We start from the raw sequence: 20,838 nt of genomic DNA, 5'->3' as shown, positions 1-20,838 counted from the left end.
GTATACTAAAACAGGGCTTTTCAACCTTTTCATCCATTGTACCACTTTTAGGACAAGGCAATGTCCGAGGACCACCAGTCGCCCAGCAAGGTGTCAAAAACTTGAACCCCCCCAAAAAAGGAAAAAAAATTGATAAAGTACAGGTAGTCCTTGACTTACAATGATTCACTTAGTGACTGTTCAAAGTTACGATGGCACTGAAAAAGTGACTTATGACCATTTTTCACACTTATGACTGTTGCAGCATCCCCAGGGTCATGTGATTTATATTCGGATGCTTGGCAATCAATTCATATTTATGATGGTCACATTGTTCCAGGGTCATGTGATCGCCTTTTGCAACCTTCTGAGACCAAATTCACTTAACAATCATGTTACTAATTTAATTTCTCTCTCTCCTTCTCTTTCTCTCTCTCTCCCCCTCCCTCTTTCTTTCTCTCCTCTCTCTCTCCCTTTCTCTCCATCTCCCTCTTTCTCTCCCTATTTTTTCTCTTTCCCTCTATCTCTCCCTTTCTCTCTCTCCCTCTATTTCCCTTTCTTTCTCCTTCTCTCTCTCTCCCTTTCTCTCCCTATTTTCTCTTTCCCTCTATTTCTCCCTTTCTCTCTCCCTCTATTTCCCTCCCTCTTTCTTTCTCCTTCTCTCTCTCCCTTTCTCTCCCTCTCCCTTTCTTTCTCTCCCTCTTTTCCTCTCCCTCTTTCTTTCCCTCTATTTCTCTCCCTTTCTTTCTCCTCTCTCTCCCTTTTTCTCTCCCTCCCTATTTCTTTCTCCTTCTCTCTCCCTCTTTCTCCCTCTCCCTCTCCCATTGTCCCTCCCTCCCTCCCTTCCTTCCTTCCTTCCTTCCTTCCCTCTTTGTCCTTCCCTCTCTGCATTAGAGCAGTACCCACGGAGGCGGCCCTGTGGCCCGGCTTTCTCTTGCAGAAAGCAAGCTGAAACGGAGCGAGGGAGATTGCCAGGAATGCGAATCGGCTGATCTCGCGCTCCTGCAATCTGCCTTGCTCGGTTTCAGCTTGCCTTGCTGCAAAAGAGAGCAAGCTGAAACCGAGCAAGGGAGATTGCAGCAGCGTGAGAACGGCTGATTCGCGTTCCTGGCAATCTCCCTCGCTCCGTCTCAGCTTGCTTTCTCTTGCAGCAAGGCAAGCTGAAACCGAGTGAGGCAGATTGCAGGAGCATGAGATCGGCGTTTCTCAGCACGTACCGATTCGTGCTCCTGGCAATCTCCCTTGCTTTCCACTTGCAGAGGTTGGGGCTGGCCATACGGATCACCTTCGGACCATAAGACGCACCCTCGTTTCCCCCTCCCACTTTTGGGGAAAAAAAGTGTGTCTTATGGTCCGAAAAATACGGTAATTATTTTTACAAATTAACTGAAGGCAGTGAATAAATAGTGGGGTTAGGTAAACCATCCATTCTTGGTAACACAAGGAACAATTTGAAGGTCTTACTGGACTTCCTTGCAGACAGTGTTGACTAGCAAGATATATCAACCAGCTGATACTCCATGTTCTGCCTTACCCATGAAAGCCAGCTGAGTGACTTTAGGCCATTAACTCTCAGACCAACCCACCTCACAGAGGTGTTATTGTGGGGAAAACAGGAACAGGAAGGAGTATAGTGGGTGTTCAACACCTTGAGTTATTTATAAAAATAAAGAAGGAAAATAAATAAAATATGGCAGGTGAAACCTTCCTGAGATAATACTTTTCCTTGGGTGCTTATGCACTTGCCCCATTCAAGTTAGATTATTTAACAGAATGTACTCGCAAATCCCTTTGGAAGAGTGAGCCAGTGCATAATGCAATTGGCTCAGCTTTTCGTGGAAAACTAGCAGCTAAAACATGTGACGTTAATACAGTATTAATTGCATTGGTTGTTGATGTATCTTCAGACCCAATTCAAAGTGCAGTTTTTGATCTTTAAAATCATTAACTGCCTGGACCCAGCTTACTCAGGCCATCCACATTTGTTATCAACAGTCTTGCTCTTAAGAACAAGGCCCCTACTACTGAAGAGTGCTAGTGCCAGCAATTTGATAAGTGTTAGGGAAAAAAGGGCCTTTCAGTACAATTCCCATGTTCTAATACAAATTGGTAGGTCCCCATCTCTGTGAACTTTTAACAGCAGCAAAAACCTATTTACTTTGTGTTGTTTCTTGACTACGACATGATGCACATAGTCCGTTAAGTTGCTAATTTTAACTTGTTTGATGGCACAGGTAGCCTTGATCACAATTGGGTCTGGAATTTTATTACTAAGCGAGACAATTGTTAAGTGGGTCGTGCCCAATTTTACCGCCATTTTGCTATGGTCATTAAGTGAAGTAAATCCAGCTTCCCCCCATTGGTTTTGCTTGTCAAGAAGCCTGCTGAGAAAGCCGCAAATGGCAACCTGACTCGAGATGCTGCAACTTTCGTAACTATATGCCAGTTGCCCAAATTTTGATCAAGTGACCACGGGACACCACAGTGGTTATAAGTACGAGGAGCAGTCATGTCACTTTTTTCAATGGCCACTTTAACTTCAAACAGTCGCTAAATGAATGGTCATAAGTCAAGGACTACATCTATTTAAGTCAAATAGTATTCATTACAGATTCTTACTGCTATTGTTGTATTTCCTTATACTGTATTCATAATACATTAAGGGATTGTGTTTTATGAAATACTAAAGACTTTTGTGTAAGTAACAGAAAACAGCTTATGGAGACTTAGCTCTAAAAAGTGCTCTGTTAAAATGTTGGTAAGGTTTAAGCCACATTGTAGAAAGCAGTTTCCAGTAAGACTGAATCTTTGCAGAAACTGTGAAGTCCCATAATTGAACAATAGACTACAAGTACTTATAACCAACAGGGACCTAGCTCAATTGGCTCAAGTTCTCCTCCAAGATTTTGGATAGTTGCTAACAGGGAAAGTGGACCAATTATTTGAATTAATAGCACCTGAAAGCTTTCTATGTTCATGCATTTAACAGAAGTGAATTATGTTCTATTTGTGAATGTGAATATTTACCTGCCAGAAGTATTCCCACGTCCATTGCAGAACCACTTCTTGCTGGTGTTACAATAAACAACGCAAGCCGGGTCGTGGATGCCACAATAGCTAAGGAAAACATGGAGGGACCATTGCTGTAAATCAATTTTACTTCAAGGAGAGGAAATCAAAGACACTCACCAATACAAACTGACTAAGAATCAAAGACTACTATACCACTGAAAGCTGGAAGCTGGCAGAGGCATTACTAACCTTCTGAACTTTATGGTATCACAACACGGCCTTTCTGGCAATATAGCCTTTTGTGATCAATGTCAAACATCATTACACTGAACGTAAGCGCTGCAACTTAGAAAGTATGTTCAGACATTCAAAATGCATTGTTAGAGAATGCCACTTATTCAGCTAAACACTGAAGAGTATGGCATAATACCAAACCTATTTAATCTTCCGAGCTTCAGAAAATAACAGAGTGGGAAGGGACCTTGGAGGTCTTCTAGTCCAACCTCTTGCTCAAGCAGGAAACCATTTCAGACAAATGGTTGTCCAATCTCTTCTTAAAAACCACCAGTGTTAGAGCACTCACAACCTCTGGAGGCAGGAAGCAAAAGTGCAATATTCTTAGAGAGCCAGAAGCAACGTGTTAGAAAATGATCTGATGCACTGAGGCACTTTAAAGGGTCAGATATAAACTACATAAAACATGGTATAACAACAGCAATCCCGCCTGATAAAGGACTGGGCCTCACACAAGATCATTTATTTTAATATAACCTAACAGGAGCCTATTGTAAAGCCTTTAATCGAGGGATAAAAATCATATTCTCAATCCCAGAAGATTCTATGTGAGGGCATAAATACACCCCAGAAGCTTAAGGAGAGAGTCACTAGATACTACTTCCAGGTTACAATGGCAAAATGGTGTGGGAAATGAAAAAGGAAATCATTCACTAGCCACAGGGACAAAGCTTTCCCAGTGCATTAAATTGATGCCCTGCTCTCATAACACCAGGCTCTAGTACCTCACCTGCAGGCATGTACAGGAAGGTCCTTGGTGTAGTAAGTGTCTTCCTCATCTTCTTCAAAATTGAGCTCTGCAAGAAGTTGGCTGGTTTTAGGCACATTATCATCCACTGCCCCATTTTGGAGGATGCCATCGGGTCCATTTACCTGGAGTTAAAAAAAAATAATCACATATGCAACTGTGATTTATTAAAAGAAAAGCAAGTCATACAATTTAAGGCTTTTTTAAAAAAGTATACATCATACATCAATGCCAATTTACAAGCACACATACAGAATCTTTAATTCATTATGTTCAATAAACACTACGATTGCCTTTTAAGAAATAATGCTCTATTTTTTTTAAACAGGAGTAGAAAAACAGTTTTCTGTACAGTAGTAATGCTTGCTTCTGATTACTGCCTCTTTGTTGCATTTCCTCTTCTGTCAGCAGTTTCAAATCAGACCTTTCCCTAAAGTATCCACAAAACACTTTAAGAGCTATGTCACTAAAAAACAAACAAACAAAAAAACAACAAAAAAAAACAACCCAGTGTCTCTTCAAACATCTATCCTCCTCTATTCACAGGAATAGAGTATACCAGATTCTTCCCTAATTCTATTGCTTTGATCTACCCCAGTCACCAATAACATAAACAAATAACATCCTTATTATTAAACTAATCAAAAATTTCTCTATAATAAACTACTAATAAAAATAACAATATAAAATCTATTCGTAAGCTAAATGAAACTTTTTAGTCCCATATTTATTCTGAATATAATCTATCCATCTTCTCCAAACCGAAATGTATCTTTCTTGTGAATGATCCTTCAAGTAAGCAGAAATCTTAGCCATTTCTGCTAAATTTGACACTTTTAAGCGTCCATTCTTCAATAGTAGGCAAACTATCCTTCTTCCAATATAGCCCTATCAATAACCTTGCAGCTGTTATCAAGTTCAACATCAATTTCGTTTCTTTAGTATCACAATCTATAATAATACCCAATAAGAACAATTGTGGAGAAAATTTTATCTTAAAAATCTTTTGAACATTCCACCAAATTTTGATCCAAAAAGCTTTAACATTTCTACAAGTCCACCATATATGATAATAGGTAGCATCCAAGCTACCACATCTCCAACATTTGGGCTGTAAATTAGGATACATGCAAGACAATTTTTTAGGATCCAAATGCCATCTACAGTATAAAACATTTTATAGAAATTTTCTCTTAAATTCTGAGCCTGGATAAATTTTACATTTCTAACCCAAATTACCTCCCATGTATCCAATAAGATTGGTTCTTGAATATTTTGAGCCCACTTCACCATACAATCTTTAACTAATTCCATTTCAGAGTCCAATTCTACTAAAGCATTGTATACTCTCTTTATATGTGCTCTATTTTGGTCTTTAATTTGTTTTATCTGGTTAGTCAGCATAAACAGAACTAAAGCAAGGGCTACAGGGTTCACAATAGTGACTTACTCTTCCCAAATTCTTTAAACCCCCCCCCATTCCCACCCCAGTACATGAAGGTTAACCCTTGGGAAAAAGCCCCAATTTAGGAACGCTGAAGTTCCTCATTTTACAAATTTTCCCTGTGCGTAATAATGATTTCCTTCAATAGCTCTCAAATTAAGTGGCTGCTACCAATGTTTCACCTTATTCTTAAATGAAAGGTTTGATTTCTGCTTTCAGCTCTTATAAGTCATTCTGATTCAATGAGTGGGTGGTCTTGGAAGTCAAATAAACAGTAGCTATCACTAAAAGGAGGAATCTCATTAGTATTATATATTTTAAAAAACCTTGTTATACCTTCAAGAAGAGATTGGGTCAGATCTTTTAAAGGATTATAGCCTTAGAGAATACAATATTTCAACAAGCAAATAAAGGAATAATCATCAAAACAATCAACCACTAGGATTATAGGAGGGGGAAGAGAATGTGAAGCCAATACGTGCCATCCTTGATGCCAGAAGCCCTCCCTATATATTTATCTACCATTAAGAAATTAAACAAGTGTTAGTATCATCTTTATAGGCTACAATATGCCTAGGTACCACATAGGCTATATAAGCATTATTAATTTTAAAAAGTGATGGTTACCAATTTTGTTTGGAAATGCCAATTAGATGAAGTCACACTAAGGTGGGCAGGATCAAATCTACATATATTCCTTAATGGTCTTGCAAACCATTTAAATGTGTTCTTCAAAAAAAAGCCAAAAACCTCAGCACCGCACAGTACCATTGTAAGAACCAATGCTGCAGCAGTAGTACCAAATTACATGAACTTTATCATTTTATTTTATTACATATACAACTCCAATCCGCCCCCCATTAAACTTTCTAATACCTTCCCCAAGAAACATCGTGATTACTGAAATTTTTTAAACCAACATGGACTACCATTCTGGACAAGCTGGCGTGTGCATAAAACACTGTGGCAAGGAAAACTGTACAATGTTTTCACAAAGCTCTCCCAGTTCAGGAAAAAATGTTTTAAAAATCAGCAATAATAAATGGCTGTCAAATACAAATACATTATTATGTAGATCTGGCAGTTTCAAAATTTAACCAATATTTTTCAGACTACTTCAACTAAGTTAGGAGAAAAGCATGTCATTATGAATAAAACTACAATAAGTTAGAGAACAGTAATTCCTGAAAAGTTAATGCTGCAAGTTAACACATACTTAGGAAAGAATCAACCTATTTTCTAAACAAATATGCACCTTAAACACCACAGCATATGAAGTTTTCAAGAAGCAAGACTGTTTATAGAGCAAGCCATCATTGCTCCTTGGGCAGGCAAATTTAAGAGACAACACTATAAAACTCAGGGAGTCCTAAGATATAAATACAGTACACATAATCAGATACATGGAGACAAAGGAGAGATTCAGAATGACATCTCTGTTTCTAGTAATTGCAATAGCTACAAGTCTGCAGGCACAAAACAAAATTAAAATATTGTGAAATATACCTTTTAATAGGTGATATTTCACTGCTTTACTAGGTAACTCATAAGTTCAAAATTATGTCTCAAACCTGTCCAATCTTTAGTCAGAAGACACAGCAATCTGACAAATCCATTTTGAGGAATACAAATGTAAGCATATGTAACTACAATTTACATAAGTAAACCATAATTACATGCACGGGCAAGAAGAGACCTGCTCAAACATGGGGCTCACTCTTTTCCTTCCATACAAATAATAAACTAAAATCTAGTTTTTTGGTGAGCAGGTTCCCAATGTGCTGCTGTATATAGCTGATGAACACTTTTTGGTGATCATAGACTGCAATTAACATTTTTGGATAGTATATTAACAAACATGGTGGACAGGACAATTCTTTCTTTCATTTTTTGGATGTATAATTAAGCCTATTTTAAGGTTCATATTATAGATTGTCTGAATTTCTCATCAAAATAGTAGAATAGATTGGGCTCTTCAGGACACAAAAAATGGGATTTGGAATCACAGATTGCCTATTTCCTTCGCAGTGATGAACAGGCGGCTATAAACACTTCCTGCTTCCCCCCATCTGTTTAAAAAAGCCATAATTATCTTTAAAAGAGTTTTTTAAATCCTATGTAAACCTAAAATAAAGAATGTGCGAACTTGAAAACCAAGTTATTTTTCCTTCTCTGTTATGTTAGGTAAGGAGAGTGGAGAGCAATGTTATTAGAGTTCAAAAGATATCTTCTTATTCATACACATATTGCAGTTTTGTATTATATGTAATTGAGGATAATTTCAGTTTAAAATAAGACATACACAGAAAAATATCTTTTGTAAAAAATATTGCCCCATCTGATTTTTAAAGGATTACATCTCTCAGATGCCTTTAGTACACAGCCAATTGATCAAAATCATCCCTTAAAGCTTCAGCATGTGAAGTGACGTACATCAACCTACCAATAACCATAAATATTAACCTTTTAGTATAAGAAAGCCGCAGAAGTAGTTACTCTATTTTCCAGTTGTGAACAATTCTGGAGAATACCAAAAGAGAATAGACATAATACGGTGAATAGAAAGTTTTGTGCTGAAGTATTTTACTTGTTGGGTTTTCCATTCACATTTTTTCTGAGCCAGCAAATATAACAATATGTTTAATTCTTTCCATGTTAAGGCAGAAGAGATGTGGAAGCAATGTTTCTTACACAGATGTAGTACAGAAAATAGCAGAAGTTTTAAGTGTCTGAATCTTGCAGACAGAAACAGCTGTTACTGGATAAATCAAACACCAGTATGTTTTATCACCCTAAAGTAACCAGGTTCTAAATTTTTTTTAATGATTTCAGATTATTCATAGCCCAACCATTCCTAGCTTACTCTGGGATATTCATATTGAAAAATGCAGGAAAAGACTGAAGGCTGTCAAAAGCAGAAATAACCCAATTCTCATTCTTCACAGAAATCTTTTTTCCAAAAGGATCTTTTGAGAAAATCTCTTTCCCAGAATGAATGACTGAAAAATTACTTAAACGAGGACAAAAAGTTCCATCAAATTCCACATTTCAAATGTTCTGATAGCCCAGGCAGGGGGATCTCATTATTTCCATATTCAGCTATTCTGTATGTAGGTGGAGATATTAAGATTGGGATGAAGAATGACATGTAAACTGATACTGTTTTTGATTATTATTACATTCTCTACAGTTATCTATTACTATATTAACTATTGACAATTGAATATACAGGTGAAACTCGAAAAATTAGAATATCGTGCAAAAGTTCATTTATTTCAGTGATGCAACTTAAAAGGGGAAACTAATATATGAGATAGACTCATTACATGCAAAGCAAGATAGTTCAAGCCGTGATTTGTCATAATTGTGATAATTATGGCGTACAGCTCATGAAAACCCCAAATCCACAATCTCAGAAAATTAGATTACATGCAATCAATAAAACAAAGAGTGTACATAGAACAATATCGGACCTCTGAAAAGTATAAGCATGCATATGTACTCAGTACTTGGTTTGGGCCCCTTTTGCAGCAATTACTGCCTCAATGCGGCGTGGCATGGAAGCTACCAGCCTGTGGCACTGCTGAGGTGTTATGGAAGACCAGGATGCTTCAATAGCGGCCTTCAGCTCTTCTGCATTGTTCGGTCTCATGTCTCTCATCTTTCTCTTGGCAATGCCCCATAGATTCTCTATGGGGTTCAGGTCAGGCGAGTTTGCTGGCCAATCAAGCACAGTAATCCCACGGTCATTGAACCAGGTTTTGGTGCTTTGGGCAGTGTGGGCAGGTGCCAAGTCCTGCTGGAAAATGAAGTCAGCATCCCCATAAAGCTCATCTACGGAAGGAAGCATGAAGTGCTCCAAAATCTCCTGGTAGACGGCTGCGTTGACCCTGGACTTAATGAAGCACAGTGGACCACCACCAGCAGATGACATGGCTCCCCAAATCAACACAGACTGTGGAAACTTCACACTGGACTTCAAGCATCTTGCAGTGTGTGCCTCTCCATTCTTCCTCCAGACTCTGGGTCCTTGGTTTCCAAATGAGATGCAAAAGTTGCTCTCATCAGAAAAGAGGATTTTGGACCACTGAGCAACAGAGCAGGTCTGTTTTTCTTTAGCCCAGGTAAGACGCTTCTGACGTTGTTTGTTGTTCAGGAGCAGCTTGACAAGAGGAATACGACATTTGAAGCCCATGTCCAGGATCCGTCTGTGTGTGGTGGCTCTTGATGCACTGACTCCAGCCTCAGTCCACTCCTTGCGAAAGTCCCCAACACTTTTGAATGGCCTTTTCCTGACAATCCTCTCCAGGCTGCGGTCATCCCTGCTGCTTGTGCACCTTTTTCTTCCCACACTTTTCCCTTCCACATAACTTTCTATTAACGTGCTTTGATACAGCACTTTGGGAACATCCAACTTCTGTTGCAATTACCTTTTGAGGCTTTCCCTCCTTATGGAGGGTGTCAATGATGGTTTTCTGCACAACTGTCAGGTCAACAGTCTTCCCCATGATTGTGATTCCTACTGAACCAGACTGAGAGACCATTTAAAGGCTCAGGAACCCTTTGCAGGTGTTATGGCTTAATGAGCTGATTAGAGTGGGACACTTTGAGCCTAGAATATTGCACCTTTTCACAATATTCTAATTTACTGAGATTGTGGATTTGGGGTTTTCATGAGCTGTAAGCCATAATCATCACAATTATGACAAATCACAGCTTGAACTATCTTGCTTTGCATGTAATGAGTCTATCTCGTATATTAGTTTCCCTTTTTAAGTTGCATTACTGAAATAAATGAACTTTTGCACGATATTCTAATTTTTTGAATTTCACCTGTATGTACCTGGACAAGCGCGTTTGCTAAAGAATAAGAGTGTTATTGGGGGATAACCCCAATGTTGATCCCAACCCTGTCCTAATCCCAACCCTGATCCCAACCCCACCCTAAACCCTAATCCGATCCTATTTTATCTCTAACCCTATAAAATTCAATAAAATCCTTAAAACAAAGATTGGTGTGTGTATGTATGTAGTGTGTGTGTGTGTGTGTATATATATATATATATATATATATATATACATATACACATATACACACACACACACACATATATCCCATTTATATATATAAAATACCTTCATCCAATTCACAAACATTCTTGTTTTGGTGGGAGGCAACACAGAAACTAAGCAGCGTCAGGCTTGGTTAGCATCTCTCGGGCCTCTAGGGCAAGCCTCGGAAATAAAACCAACATCCTGGAAGAAAGCAATGACAAGCCACTTCTGCATGACTGCCAAGAAAACTTTAATGAAGACTTAAAGGTGATTTTCCTTTTCACAGGAAACAGTACAACACCACATCTTGGGTTGCTAACATTTTAAAACTACATCTATCATTAGTGTCTTTCCCCAATTGCCAACCTGAAGACCCTTTTTATTAATAGAGCAACAGTGTTTCCACAAACCACATATAACTCCTTTAGGTTTATGGGTTAAATTTAAATAATGAAACAGAGACAAAGAAAATAATCAAGGGTAAGGAAAAGTAATGTGCTCCACTCTTCCTGACTCTGAAGTCTCCAACATATTTGAAAGAAAACCCTTTTCTGGGGAATTAAGCAGCAACCATATTATGTTTTGAATGTCATTCCTACTTCATTCCTATTTGGGAATAAAATATGGTGAAGAAAATAATGCAATGTCCATTACAGCAATGAAACTACAGAAAATTCTTAGAAAAGCACCACAAACGTATGGCATATTCTGAAAACTCACATATGTACTAAATGGAATTCTATCCTTCGAGACATTCACAAAATTTTTCACATGACTTCTCCAGAACAAGATGATTAAACCACCTAGAGACTCACATTAGAGGAAATCTGATCGAAGATGCAAAACTGAGTAGTATTAGACAAAAGTGCAGATTAGTAATCATCTCTTTAACAGGGTGGCATTTCCTTGGAAAAGCTGTTAATTATACATGTATACACCTTCCCCCCCCTTTAGGCCTCACCCAATTACTCAGAAGTTAAAGTACCATCTTATGTTGTTCTAGCCACAATACTTGCTATGATAGAACACCTTATCCCTAACTGAGGGATAAATCTTTCCTTAATCTAGATTTAGGAAGAGCTTCTGTGCAGATATTCTACTGCCCTTCCTCTAAAATTAGATTTTTCTCCTGCCTTTTTAAAAATTTGGTCAACCCCAGGCAATAAGCACACTCTATACTATTTCCCTCACAATGATATAATAGTGCTTTTATCACAATACATATACATTCTTTTTCCACTTTCCAAACACATACAGTTGTGTTTCTACTGCTTTAAGCAGTAAGAGTTTAAAGAGTAACACACACAGCTCACATTCTGGTCTCAAAGATGATTCACCAAGTCACCTCTACAAAAACTTTTAAAAGACCATGCAAGAAAGTCACAGAAACGGAGAATTTTCAAATCGCTTTCTTGGAAACCAGTATGCAAATTCAATGTCTCACTAACCTCAATTCAGTCTTCTGTCAAACAGGTGCACACAATTCTACTTCCGAGCGTACAAAGGTACAGATTAATCACAGCTTGAAGAGGAATGACTAACAACACACAGCAGCCTCAAATCAAACTTAGCTGCCACTAAAGACTCATTGAAAAGCCATTATAATTCCAGAATCTAACCAAACTATTCCAGATAGCCCGAACACAGTCAATTTTCTCTCACCAAGCTTTGCCCCTTAATCAGGGGATTTTTTTTAAATTATTATTATTTAGCAACTTCCGCAGCCTGAAAAAAGTTCAAAAGTCACTAGCACAGCAAACAGGTTCAAGGTACCATTGGGCCCTTTTCTTCTGATGAAGTCAAGTCATAGTAACACCAGCTGCCCGCAATTAGTGCAGGTTCGCATCCCACCAGGCTCAAGGTTGACTCAGCCTTCCATCCTTCCGAGGTAGGTAAAATGAGGACCCAGATTGTTGGGGGCAATAAGCTGACTTTGTAATAATGCCACTTGGGAGGGGGGGGGCGAAAGCCCTAATAAGCAGGCATATACATGGAATGAAGGCTACTGCTAAGCACATTTGATTTGTGCTTCTTAGATTGTAAGCCGCCCTGAGTCTTTGGAGAAGGGCGGGATATAAATGGGATTAAAAAAAAAAATAGTTACCCAACGACACTCACAACCGGTAAACATAAACATTACCGATGTTTGAAAGCAATTCACCACAATTTTATATTTGGGCTATTGTTATTTAATCCTATTTTAATCTTAATTTTATCTTAATTTTTGTACTGTTTTAACTGTTTTTAACCTTGCCCTGTAAACCGCCATGAGTCCTTCGGGAATAGGGCGGTATAGAAATCTAATTAATAATAATAATTTTTTATTTATTTTTATTTTATTTTAATTCCATTTATATCCCGCCCTTCTCCGAAGACTCAGGGCGGCTTACAAGCTTAGCAGTAGCCTTCATTCTATGTATATGCCTGCTTATTAGGGCTTTCACACACACACCCCCAAGCGGCATTATTACAAAGTCAGCAATAATAATAATAATAATAATAATAATAATAATAATAATAATAATAATAATAATAATAATAATAATACATCGTATCACGCACAGACGCTGTAATTCCGTCATGCATACTGAAGATAAACGAGTAGACGCTTCGTCCACGTCCCCATCATCTTGTCTCCTTCCTAGAAAAGGCCACTTTGAGCAACAAAGTACGTATGTACACACCTAACAAGGAATCTCTCTCGCGTGCAGACGCTTTCCGGTTACAGCCTTTCCTACGAGGCTCTGTATGGCTTCTTCGGGCAATTTTTAAACAATCCATCATCAGAATCCAAGTTTATTAGAAGCACTCAAGCCTTTTCGACTCTCCCACTCGGGGACCTGCAAGCTGCCTTTTCATCCCGCGCCAAGTGCCACACATACAAGACGGGGACTTAAAAAGTTCGCCTCCCACTCATTCCACCCCCACAAACAAAAAAACACCCTCCCAGCCTGACGGTTCGCTCTCTCTTCGCGGGCCTCACCTGGGCGTCCAGCTGCCCCGGCACGATGAGGGAAGGCGGGCCCCCCGCGCCTGGTCCGACGCCACCTCCCGGGAGTCCCGGGGTGCCCGGCCCGGCGACGCCTGCTCCGCTAGCGGAGCCTCCCCCGGGCGGCGTTTGAGTCTGGCTGGGCAAGGTGAAGTCGGTGAACTCGAACTCGGAGCCTTGCGTGTCAGCGCCCAGCAGCTCGGCCTCCTCGGTGTCGAGGAAAGTCAGCGTCTGCGAGCTGGGCCCGTACGCTTCCACGCTCATGATGGCGGCGGCGGCGGCGGCCGTTCCAGGTCTTTCCCGGCCTTCTTTCTCTGTTCCCCTCACGGAGAAGGAGAGGCGGCGGCGGTGTTGGCAACCGCGAGCGGGCGGGTTTCCTTCTTTTTTTTCTCTTTTCTTCAGGCCCGTCAGAACGAGCGCGAGGCTTCTTACTGCCTTGGTCGCGTTCTGCGCCTGCGCAGAACTTTAGGCCTCAACCGTCGACCGAGCCAGACGCTCTAACAAGGGAACAAGCCAATGAGGAGGCGGCTGACCGTACGCCCGAGAGCCGCGAGCCGAGATGAGGGAAGGGAAAAAAAAAAAAGAATAGCCCCTTAGCGCGCACGCGTCTTGCGCTCCGCGCCTGCGCCAACTCAACTGTCTTGAGAAGGCTGTCGAGCGCAGCAGGAGGAGGAGGCTCGGAGAGGTGACGGCCGCGCAGGTAGAAGCGGCGGGACGAGGGGGAGGGAGAAAGGGAGGGACACGCTTTGTGGCTCCGCCCCCGGGCATTGACGCACAAGCCGACTCTCCAATCGAACTCCCACTTAGGAAGGAGGCGGTGCCTCAGGAGACCAATCAGAATAGAAGTCGAGAATCGAAGAAAAGCGGGTTGAAATCGATCCACGCGGAAAAGGGAGAAAAGCGGGAGAGTAAACACGCGACCAGCTAATGAGGACGCGCGAACCCTGGAAGCGTGCGTATGAGACGATATAGAGGGAGATCCTCCCGACACGCCAATAAACTCTGCACCACTTATTTTGTCCCCGCTCCTCGTCTATCATAACGTATTTTTCACGGCGAAAAGCCAACGTGCCGAACGGTTTTGGAATCTCGCCAGATGGATTTACTACAACTTTACTACTGCTGGCTTTGTCGCCACGTTAAACTAGCAGAGAAGTTGACCGACAAATTGACGGGGGGGGGGGGAAAGCCGTGACTTTCAACGTAACGGCCAGTGAAACGGAAGCCCGACAACGCGCATGCGCTAGATCACGCGGCGGCGCGAAGCTGAAATTTCATCAGATAGAAAAATCTTCGTGGAAGCCACGCCCCTTCTCTGAAGAACCAAACGAGGTTGGGAGGAGAAAAAAACCAAAACGACACGAGCTGAAATGTGATTGGCTAAAGAGTTTGAACGCTTATAGCTGCGTTTCCCAACTTTGGCCACCTGAAATAGGTGGACTGCAACTCCCAGAATTCCACAGCCAGCACGTTAAAAGTTTGCTAAAGTTGAGAAACGCTTATCAACGTTTAATACACGTTTGATGGTTGCTCCTGCTGCTCTGTTGTAAAAAGAAAATGTTAATAAGGCAGTTTTTGATTTACGACCACAGTTGGCACCGGCTGGCTCCTAGCAGTTATCAATGCCTCACTGAGTGAGGGGTACTTCCCTGCCGCCTTGAAAGAGGCGGTGGTAAGGCCCCTCCTCAAGAAACCGGCACTGGACCCAGCTGTTTTAAACAACTTCCGTCTTGTCTCCAACCTTCGCTTCCTTGCGAAGGTCGTTGAGAGCGTGGTGGCACGACAGTTCCCTTTGAACCTGGAGGAAGCCGAATATCTAGATCCGTACCAATCGGGTTTCAGACCCGGGCACAGCACGGAGACGGCATTGGTCGCACTGGTGAATGATCTCTGGCGGGCCCGAGACAGAGGTTATTCCTCTGTCCTGGTCCTATTAGATCTATCAGCGGCTTTTGATACCATCGACCACGGTATCTTACTGCGTCGTCTTGAGGGAGTGGGAGGCACCGTTCTGCGGTGGTTCTCCTACCTCTCGGACCGTTCACAGACGGTGTTGGCAGGAGGGCAGAGGTCAAGCCCTAGGCCTCTTAATTGTGGAGTGCCTCAGGGTTCTGTGCTCTCGCCCCTCCTGTTCAACATCTATATGAAGCCGCTGGGAGAGATCATCCGTAGCTTCAGGGTGAAATATCATCAATATGCTGATGATACCCAGCTATTCATCTCCACCCCGAACCAACCCAGTGATGCCCTTGATGTGATGTCCCGTTGCCTGGAAGCGGTACAGATTTGGATGGGAGAAAACAGGCTTCGACTTAACCCGGCCAAGACTGAGTGGCTGTACATACCGTCATCTCGTTTAGTCCAAGAGATTCCATCTCTAACTATAGGAGGAGAGATGTTACCTCCCATTGATAGAGCACGTAATCTGGGCGTCCTCCTAGACTTACGACTCAGTTTTGAAGATCATATTGGAGTCGTGGCTAGGGGGGCATTTGCACAGATTCGTCTTATATACCAATTGCGCCCCTTTTTGGACCGAGATGCCCTACGTACAGTCACCCACGCACTCGTCACCTCCCGTATTGATTACTGTAATGCTCTCTACATGGGGCTGCCCTTGAAGACCACCCGGAGGCTTCAGCTGGTGCAGAATGCAGCTGCACGGGTTGTGATGGGAGCACCCCGATACTCCCATATTACACCCCTCCTGCGTGAGCTGCATTGGCTACCAGTTGCCCTCCGGGTGAGATTTAAGGTGCTGGTACTTACCTTTAAAGCCCTACATGGCTTAGGTCCGGGATACTTGCAGGACCATCTGCTGCCGGGAACGAATTCCCATCATCCAGTACGCTCACACAGAGAAGGCCTCCTCAGGGTACCGTCAGCTAGGCAATGTCGGCTGGCGACCCCCAGGGGGAGGGCCTTCTCTGTGGGAGTGCCAGCCCTATGGAATCAGCTCCCCCGAGCTTTGGATGGCCCAAAACCTCCAATCCTTTCGCCGCGGCCTCAAAACACTCCTGTTCCACCAGGCTGACCTGGACTGACAGGCATTTTAATTAATTTATATTTAGAATTTTTAATTTATTTTTAATTCTTTAATTTTAATTTATTGCACAGATGATTTCAATTTTATTTTTATCTTGATTTCTGTACTTATTATATGTTTTGTTGTTAGCCGCCCTGAGTCCTTCGGGAGATAGGGCGGGATATAAATCCCATCAATAAATAAATAAATAAATAAATTTCAGTTGCTAAGTGATGTGGTCATTATAAGTGAGTCATTGTATGACCAGATCCAATTTTATTTTTACTGCAGGCATTAAGCAAATTATACTGGCATTAAGCAAATCTGACTTCCCCTATTGGCTTTGCTTGTTGGAAGCTGTCTGGGAAGGCTGCAAATCATGATCATAAGACGCTGCAATCATTAAAATGCAAGCAGATTGTCAAGTGCCCAAACTGTGATCACTTGACTGTGCTGGTGGAGCAATGGTCATAACTTTGAGGACAGGTTGTGTCACTTTTTTCAGCCCTGTTATAACTCTGAATTCTTAAAACAAATGGTTGTAAGTCGAGGCCTACCTGTAACTGATTCCAAGAAAATTAGACAAAGATAGGAGTATACTGACACTCTGTACACTTGATGGATGGATATTAACTCCCAAATTGGGCACTATCCTTGAAAGGGAAAGTACAACCTTATTCAAGATCCATGTTGGAATATCCCCAGATGTGTGGGATCCTTAGTGCTCTCTGAGCTGGTGGTTTTCTTGCAGACATTTCATTACCAAACTCGGTAACATCATCAGTGTAATTGGTAGGATTGAGTCCTACCTATCAAAACCTGGCTAGCCTCTGGGCACTGATATTGGATACCTGTTTGGTGCTTGGGGAATTCTGGGTATTCATTATAAAGTTGCCCAGTTTGAAAAACAGTGGTGTTCTGTACCAGCCTGCTACCGGCCCTGCAGCAAAAGCAGGGACGACCCCTTTACAAACGGCAAGAGGCTGGAATAAAGCCTACCAAATTTATTCACATAAAACAAGAGCAAGACAAGACACCAACCATAAAACACGAGCTAAGAAGCAGGAACAATCCAAGCGGTTGTCTTCAGCAAACCAGCCCTCCCACACATTCCCCTTAAATACAGTTCAGGGCGTGGCCTCTCTGTGCCTCCTTCCGAGGTGCCCCATTGCCTTCCTCTGTTTACTCCTGATTGACTGCCTCCTGCGTCGGGTGTCCTTGAACAGGGCCAGCTGTGGGTCATCTTCATCCATGCTGTCAGGCTCACACAGCTGGGTCTGCGTCATGACCAGATGAGAGGGGCCTTGCTGGGGGCTCTCATCAAGCTGTCCAATCCCCTCAGCAAGCTCTTCAACACCCCCCTCCTCCTCCTCTGAGTCGTCCGACCCAACTGCTGAACCCACAGGCTGACCCTGAATCACAACAAGTGGTCTATGTAGATGTGTGGTATAAGTGATGTCATAAGTTTTGTTTTGTTTTTCATTCAGCAGGAATGGCTGGGGATGGTGCATTGTTTTTACCCACCCAGGCCAAATTTTGTCATTGTGCTAATGACTCAATTTTTGTAAAGGATATTCCCCCCCTCCAGGCTTTTGTAGCCAGCAAGCCGAGGTTGCTGTCTAAGGTGCTGAAGCTGTGTGATGCCAAAACCCACTTTTCCCCCCATTTGCAAATGGGTCTAGTTCCACAGTGGGAAAATGATTTCAATCAGAACAAGAAATAAAATGTTTTAGTTCCACTCATTGTTTTAACTAAAGGTCTTGATTTATTTCATGTACTGTATTTATATCTTTTTGTATTACTTCAGTTTTCATGATTCTGTATCCATCGAAAAGAACCATACCACCTTTCTTAATAATTGGCTACAGAACAGAGCAGAACAACAGAATTGGAAGGGACCTTGGAGGTCTTCTAGTCCAACCCTCTGATCAAGCAGAAGACCCCATGCCATTCTAGAAAAATGGTAGTCCAATTTCTTCTTACTGTAAAAGCCTCCAGTGTTGGAGCATTCAAAGCTTTTTAGAGGCAGGTTGTTCCACTGATTAATTGTTCTGTCAGGAAATTTCTCCTTAATTCTAGGTTGCTTCTCTCCTTGATTAGTTTCCATCCGTTGCTTCTTATCCTGCCTTCTGGTGCTTTGGGGAATAGCTTGACTCCCCCCCCCCTTCTTTGTGGCAGCCCCTCCGATATTGGAACACTGCTTTCATGTTATACTTAGTCCTTCTTTTCCTAAAAGTAGACATAGCCAATTCATGCAAATGTTCTTCCTATGTTTTAGCCTCCAGTCCCCTAATCATCTTTGTTATTCTCTTCTACACTCTTTGCGGAGTCTCAGCATCAGGATTAAGGAAACATTCCTAACATTTATCTGGGAATACCCTTCCTGCAATTTTAGTCCACTCTTTAATTTCTGACAATGAGTAATTGTTCTAAAAAGCTGGAACAGATACACTTTGGAGAGCTGCATCAGACATGATTTTTCAATCAAGCTGCTTCCCAGATGTTTTTGCTGTAGCCTGATAGAAAGGCTTCCAGTTGGCCACAGGGGGGGGGAGTTGGAGTTGGTCATTCACAAGACTAATTGATGTCTTCCTTGCCCAATGGGAGCGGGATCAGTTGCAAGTCCTGTGAAAAATGGACTTCAGCATTCAGCGGTATCCACAGCATGGGACAACAAAGTCAAGATGTTTGCTGTGACCACACAATAGGAGACTGCATCTTGACTTTTTTTTGTCCCCACCCCCTGTGAACATTTTCAGGGATGGTGAGGCAACAACCTTCATCTTTTTTCCACTAGAGGGCGCACTGAAACTATTGTAAGCAGAATTTTTCTGCCCAGATGCCTGGAATGACCATAAACAGACCTTCATTTTATTCTCTTCTCTGTGTACTTTCCTTTTTCCCCTCACTGCACCACATCCAAAATCAACAAGGGGCAAAAAAAAATAAGAGAAGTTTTTGACTGTCCTCCGACCTTTTCTATCACTCCCCCTTCCCCTTCCCTTTGGTAGGAGGCAGCAAAGCAATTTTACTTTGCAGGAAACTTTAAACCCTGTGACAGAAGGGCTGACATAGCAAAGGAGTGCCTGTTCCAGATGTTTAACCCATTTACCTGAAGGATCCATGAAGAAGCCATGTTAATTAGATCTCTACTAATACATATTCCATCATAAATCATTGCCGGGGGGAGGGGGTGTTCATCAATTGGCACTTTGTAGAATAGAAAGGTGGGGGGGATTATTTTTAGAATTTTTTTATCCCACCTTCATTACAGGTAGTCCTCTGCTTATAACAGTTCATTTAATGACCGTTCAAAGTTACAACAGCACTGAAAAATGTCACTTATGACCGTGTTTCACAGTTATGACTGTGGGAAGAATCCAGAGAAAGGAATATTTTGGGAAATATTAAAAAGGCAGAATATATTTCCCCAAAGGATCTTAAGGGCAGAAATCAACACACACACACACACACACACACACACACACACACCCAAAGTCTCTGCGCCCCAAACAGAAACCAGGTCTGCAGAAATGCAGATGTGTTAATCTTGTCAGAAAGATTGGAGCCAGGAAGCTTGAATTAGAAAGTGAAAGATCCCTAGAATCAACAATCCCTCACACCAAAAAATCCAACACAGGACATAGCCATCAGCCCCAGCCCCAGGGAAGCAGGATGTGACCTTTGGGATATAATAGGATTAAGCCACCACCATCAGAATACCAGAAAAGCACACTCAGACTCAGGTCAAAGTTCATGCCACAGGAACAACTCCAAACAAAAGCTCAAGAAGGTATAAAAACCCACCACTCCCTACTAGTACTACTACTTCATGTACTACTACCGATATCTGTAGCTTTCCCAGAGCCATCTTTCAGTCTGGCTCTTACTCTTCAATAAACTACAACCTTCTTTCTAAAGCAGTCTCCATTTTGTCTTCCCAGCTTGGACTAGACCCCGATGAAGATTTTTCTTTCAACGTGACCTTTCCAGCATCCCCATCATCATGTAATCAAAATTCAGAGAGTTGGCAACTGGTTTGTATTTACGACCATTGCTGTGTCCCAAGGTCATGTGACCTTCTGTGACCTTCTGACAAAGTCAATGGGGAGCCTGATTAACTTAGCAACCATGTTACTAACTTAACAACTACAGTGATTCACTTACCACTGTGGCAAGGAAGGTCAAGAAATGGGGCAAAGCTCACTTAACAAATGTCTCACTTAACAAGAGAAATGTCGGTCTCAATTTATTTATTTTTATTTATTTTAATTCCATTTATATCCCGCCCT

The 20,838-nt window shown here is 41.8% G+C and overlaps 1 protein-coding gene across 4 annotated transcripts in view; it reads right to left on the bottom strand.

Annotated features, from left to right (window-relative positions):
• The window catches only part of UPF1 (UPF1 RNA helicase and ATPase), a 44,830-nt gene extending 30,671 nt beyond the window's left edge, over positions 1-14,159 (bottom strand). For 2 of the 4 annotated variants that reach the window (XR_014028685.1, XM_081346117.1), the window contains exons 1-3: positions 13,516-14,159; positions 4,016-4,158; positions 3,007-3,096 (exon numbers count right to left, since the gene is read on the bottom strand). Coding sequence is in view for 3 of the 4 variants with exons in the window: in XM_081346117.1 (XP_081202243.1) it covers positions 3,007-3,096; positions 4,016-4,158; positions 13,516-13,785 (503 nt within the window). In the remaining variant the exon portion in view is untranslated. The remainder of the gene's footprint in view (positions 1-3,006; positions 3,097-4,015; positions 4,159-13,515) is intronic. The other 2 variants (XM_081346118.1, XM_081346119.1) reach the window with 2 other exon arrangements.
• Positions 14,160-20,838: the final 6,679 nt, after the last annotated feature.

Source organism: Vipera berus (assembly GCF_964194415.1).
Source record: "Vipera berus genome assembly, chromosome: 1".
Taxonomy (NCBI): domain Eukaryota; kingdom Metazoa; phylum Chordata; class Lepidosauria; order Squamata; family Viperidae; genus Vipera; species Vipera berus.
The sequence above is the reverse complement of the archived record's forward strand: the minus strand, read 5'-3'. Positions and strand labels throughout refer to the sequence as shown.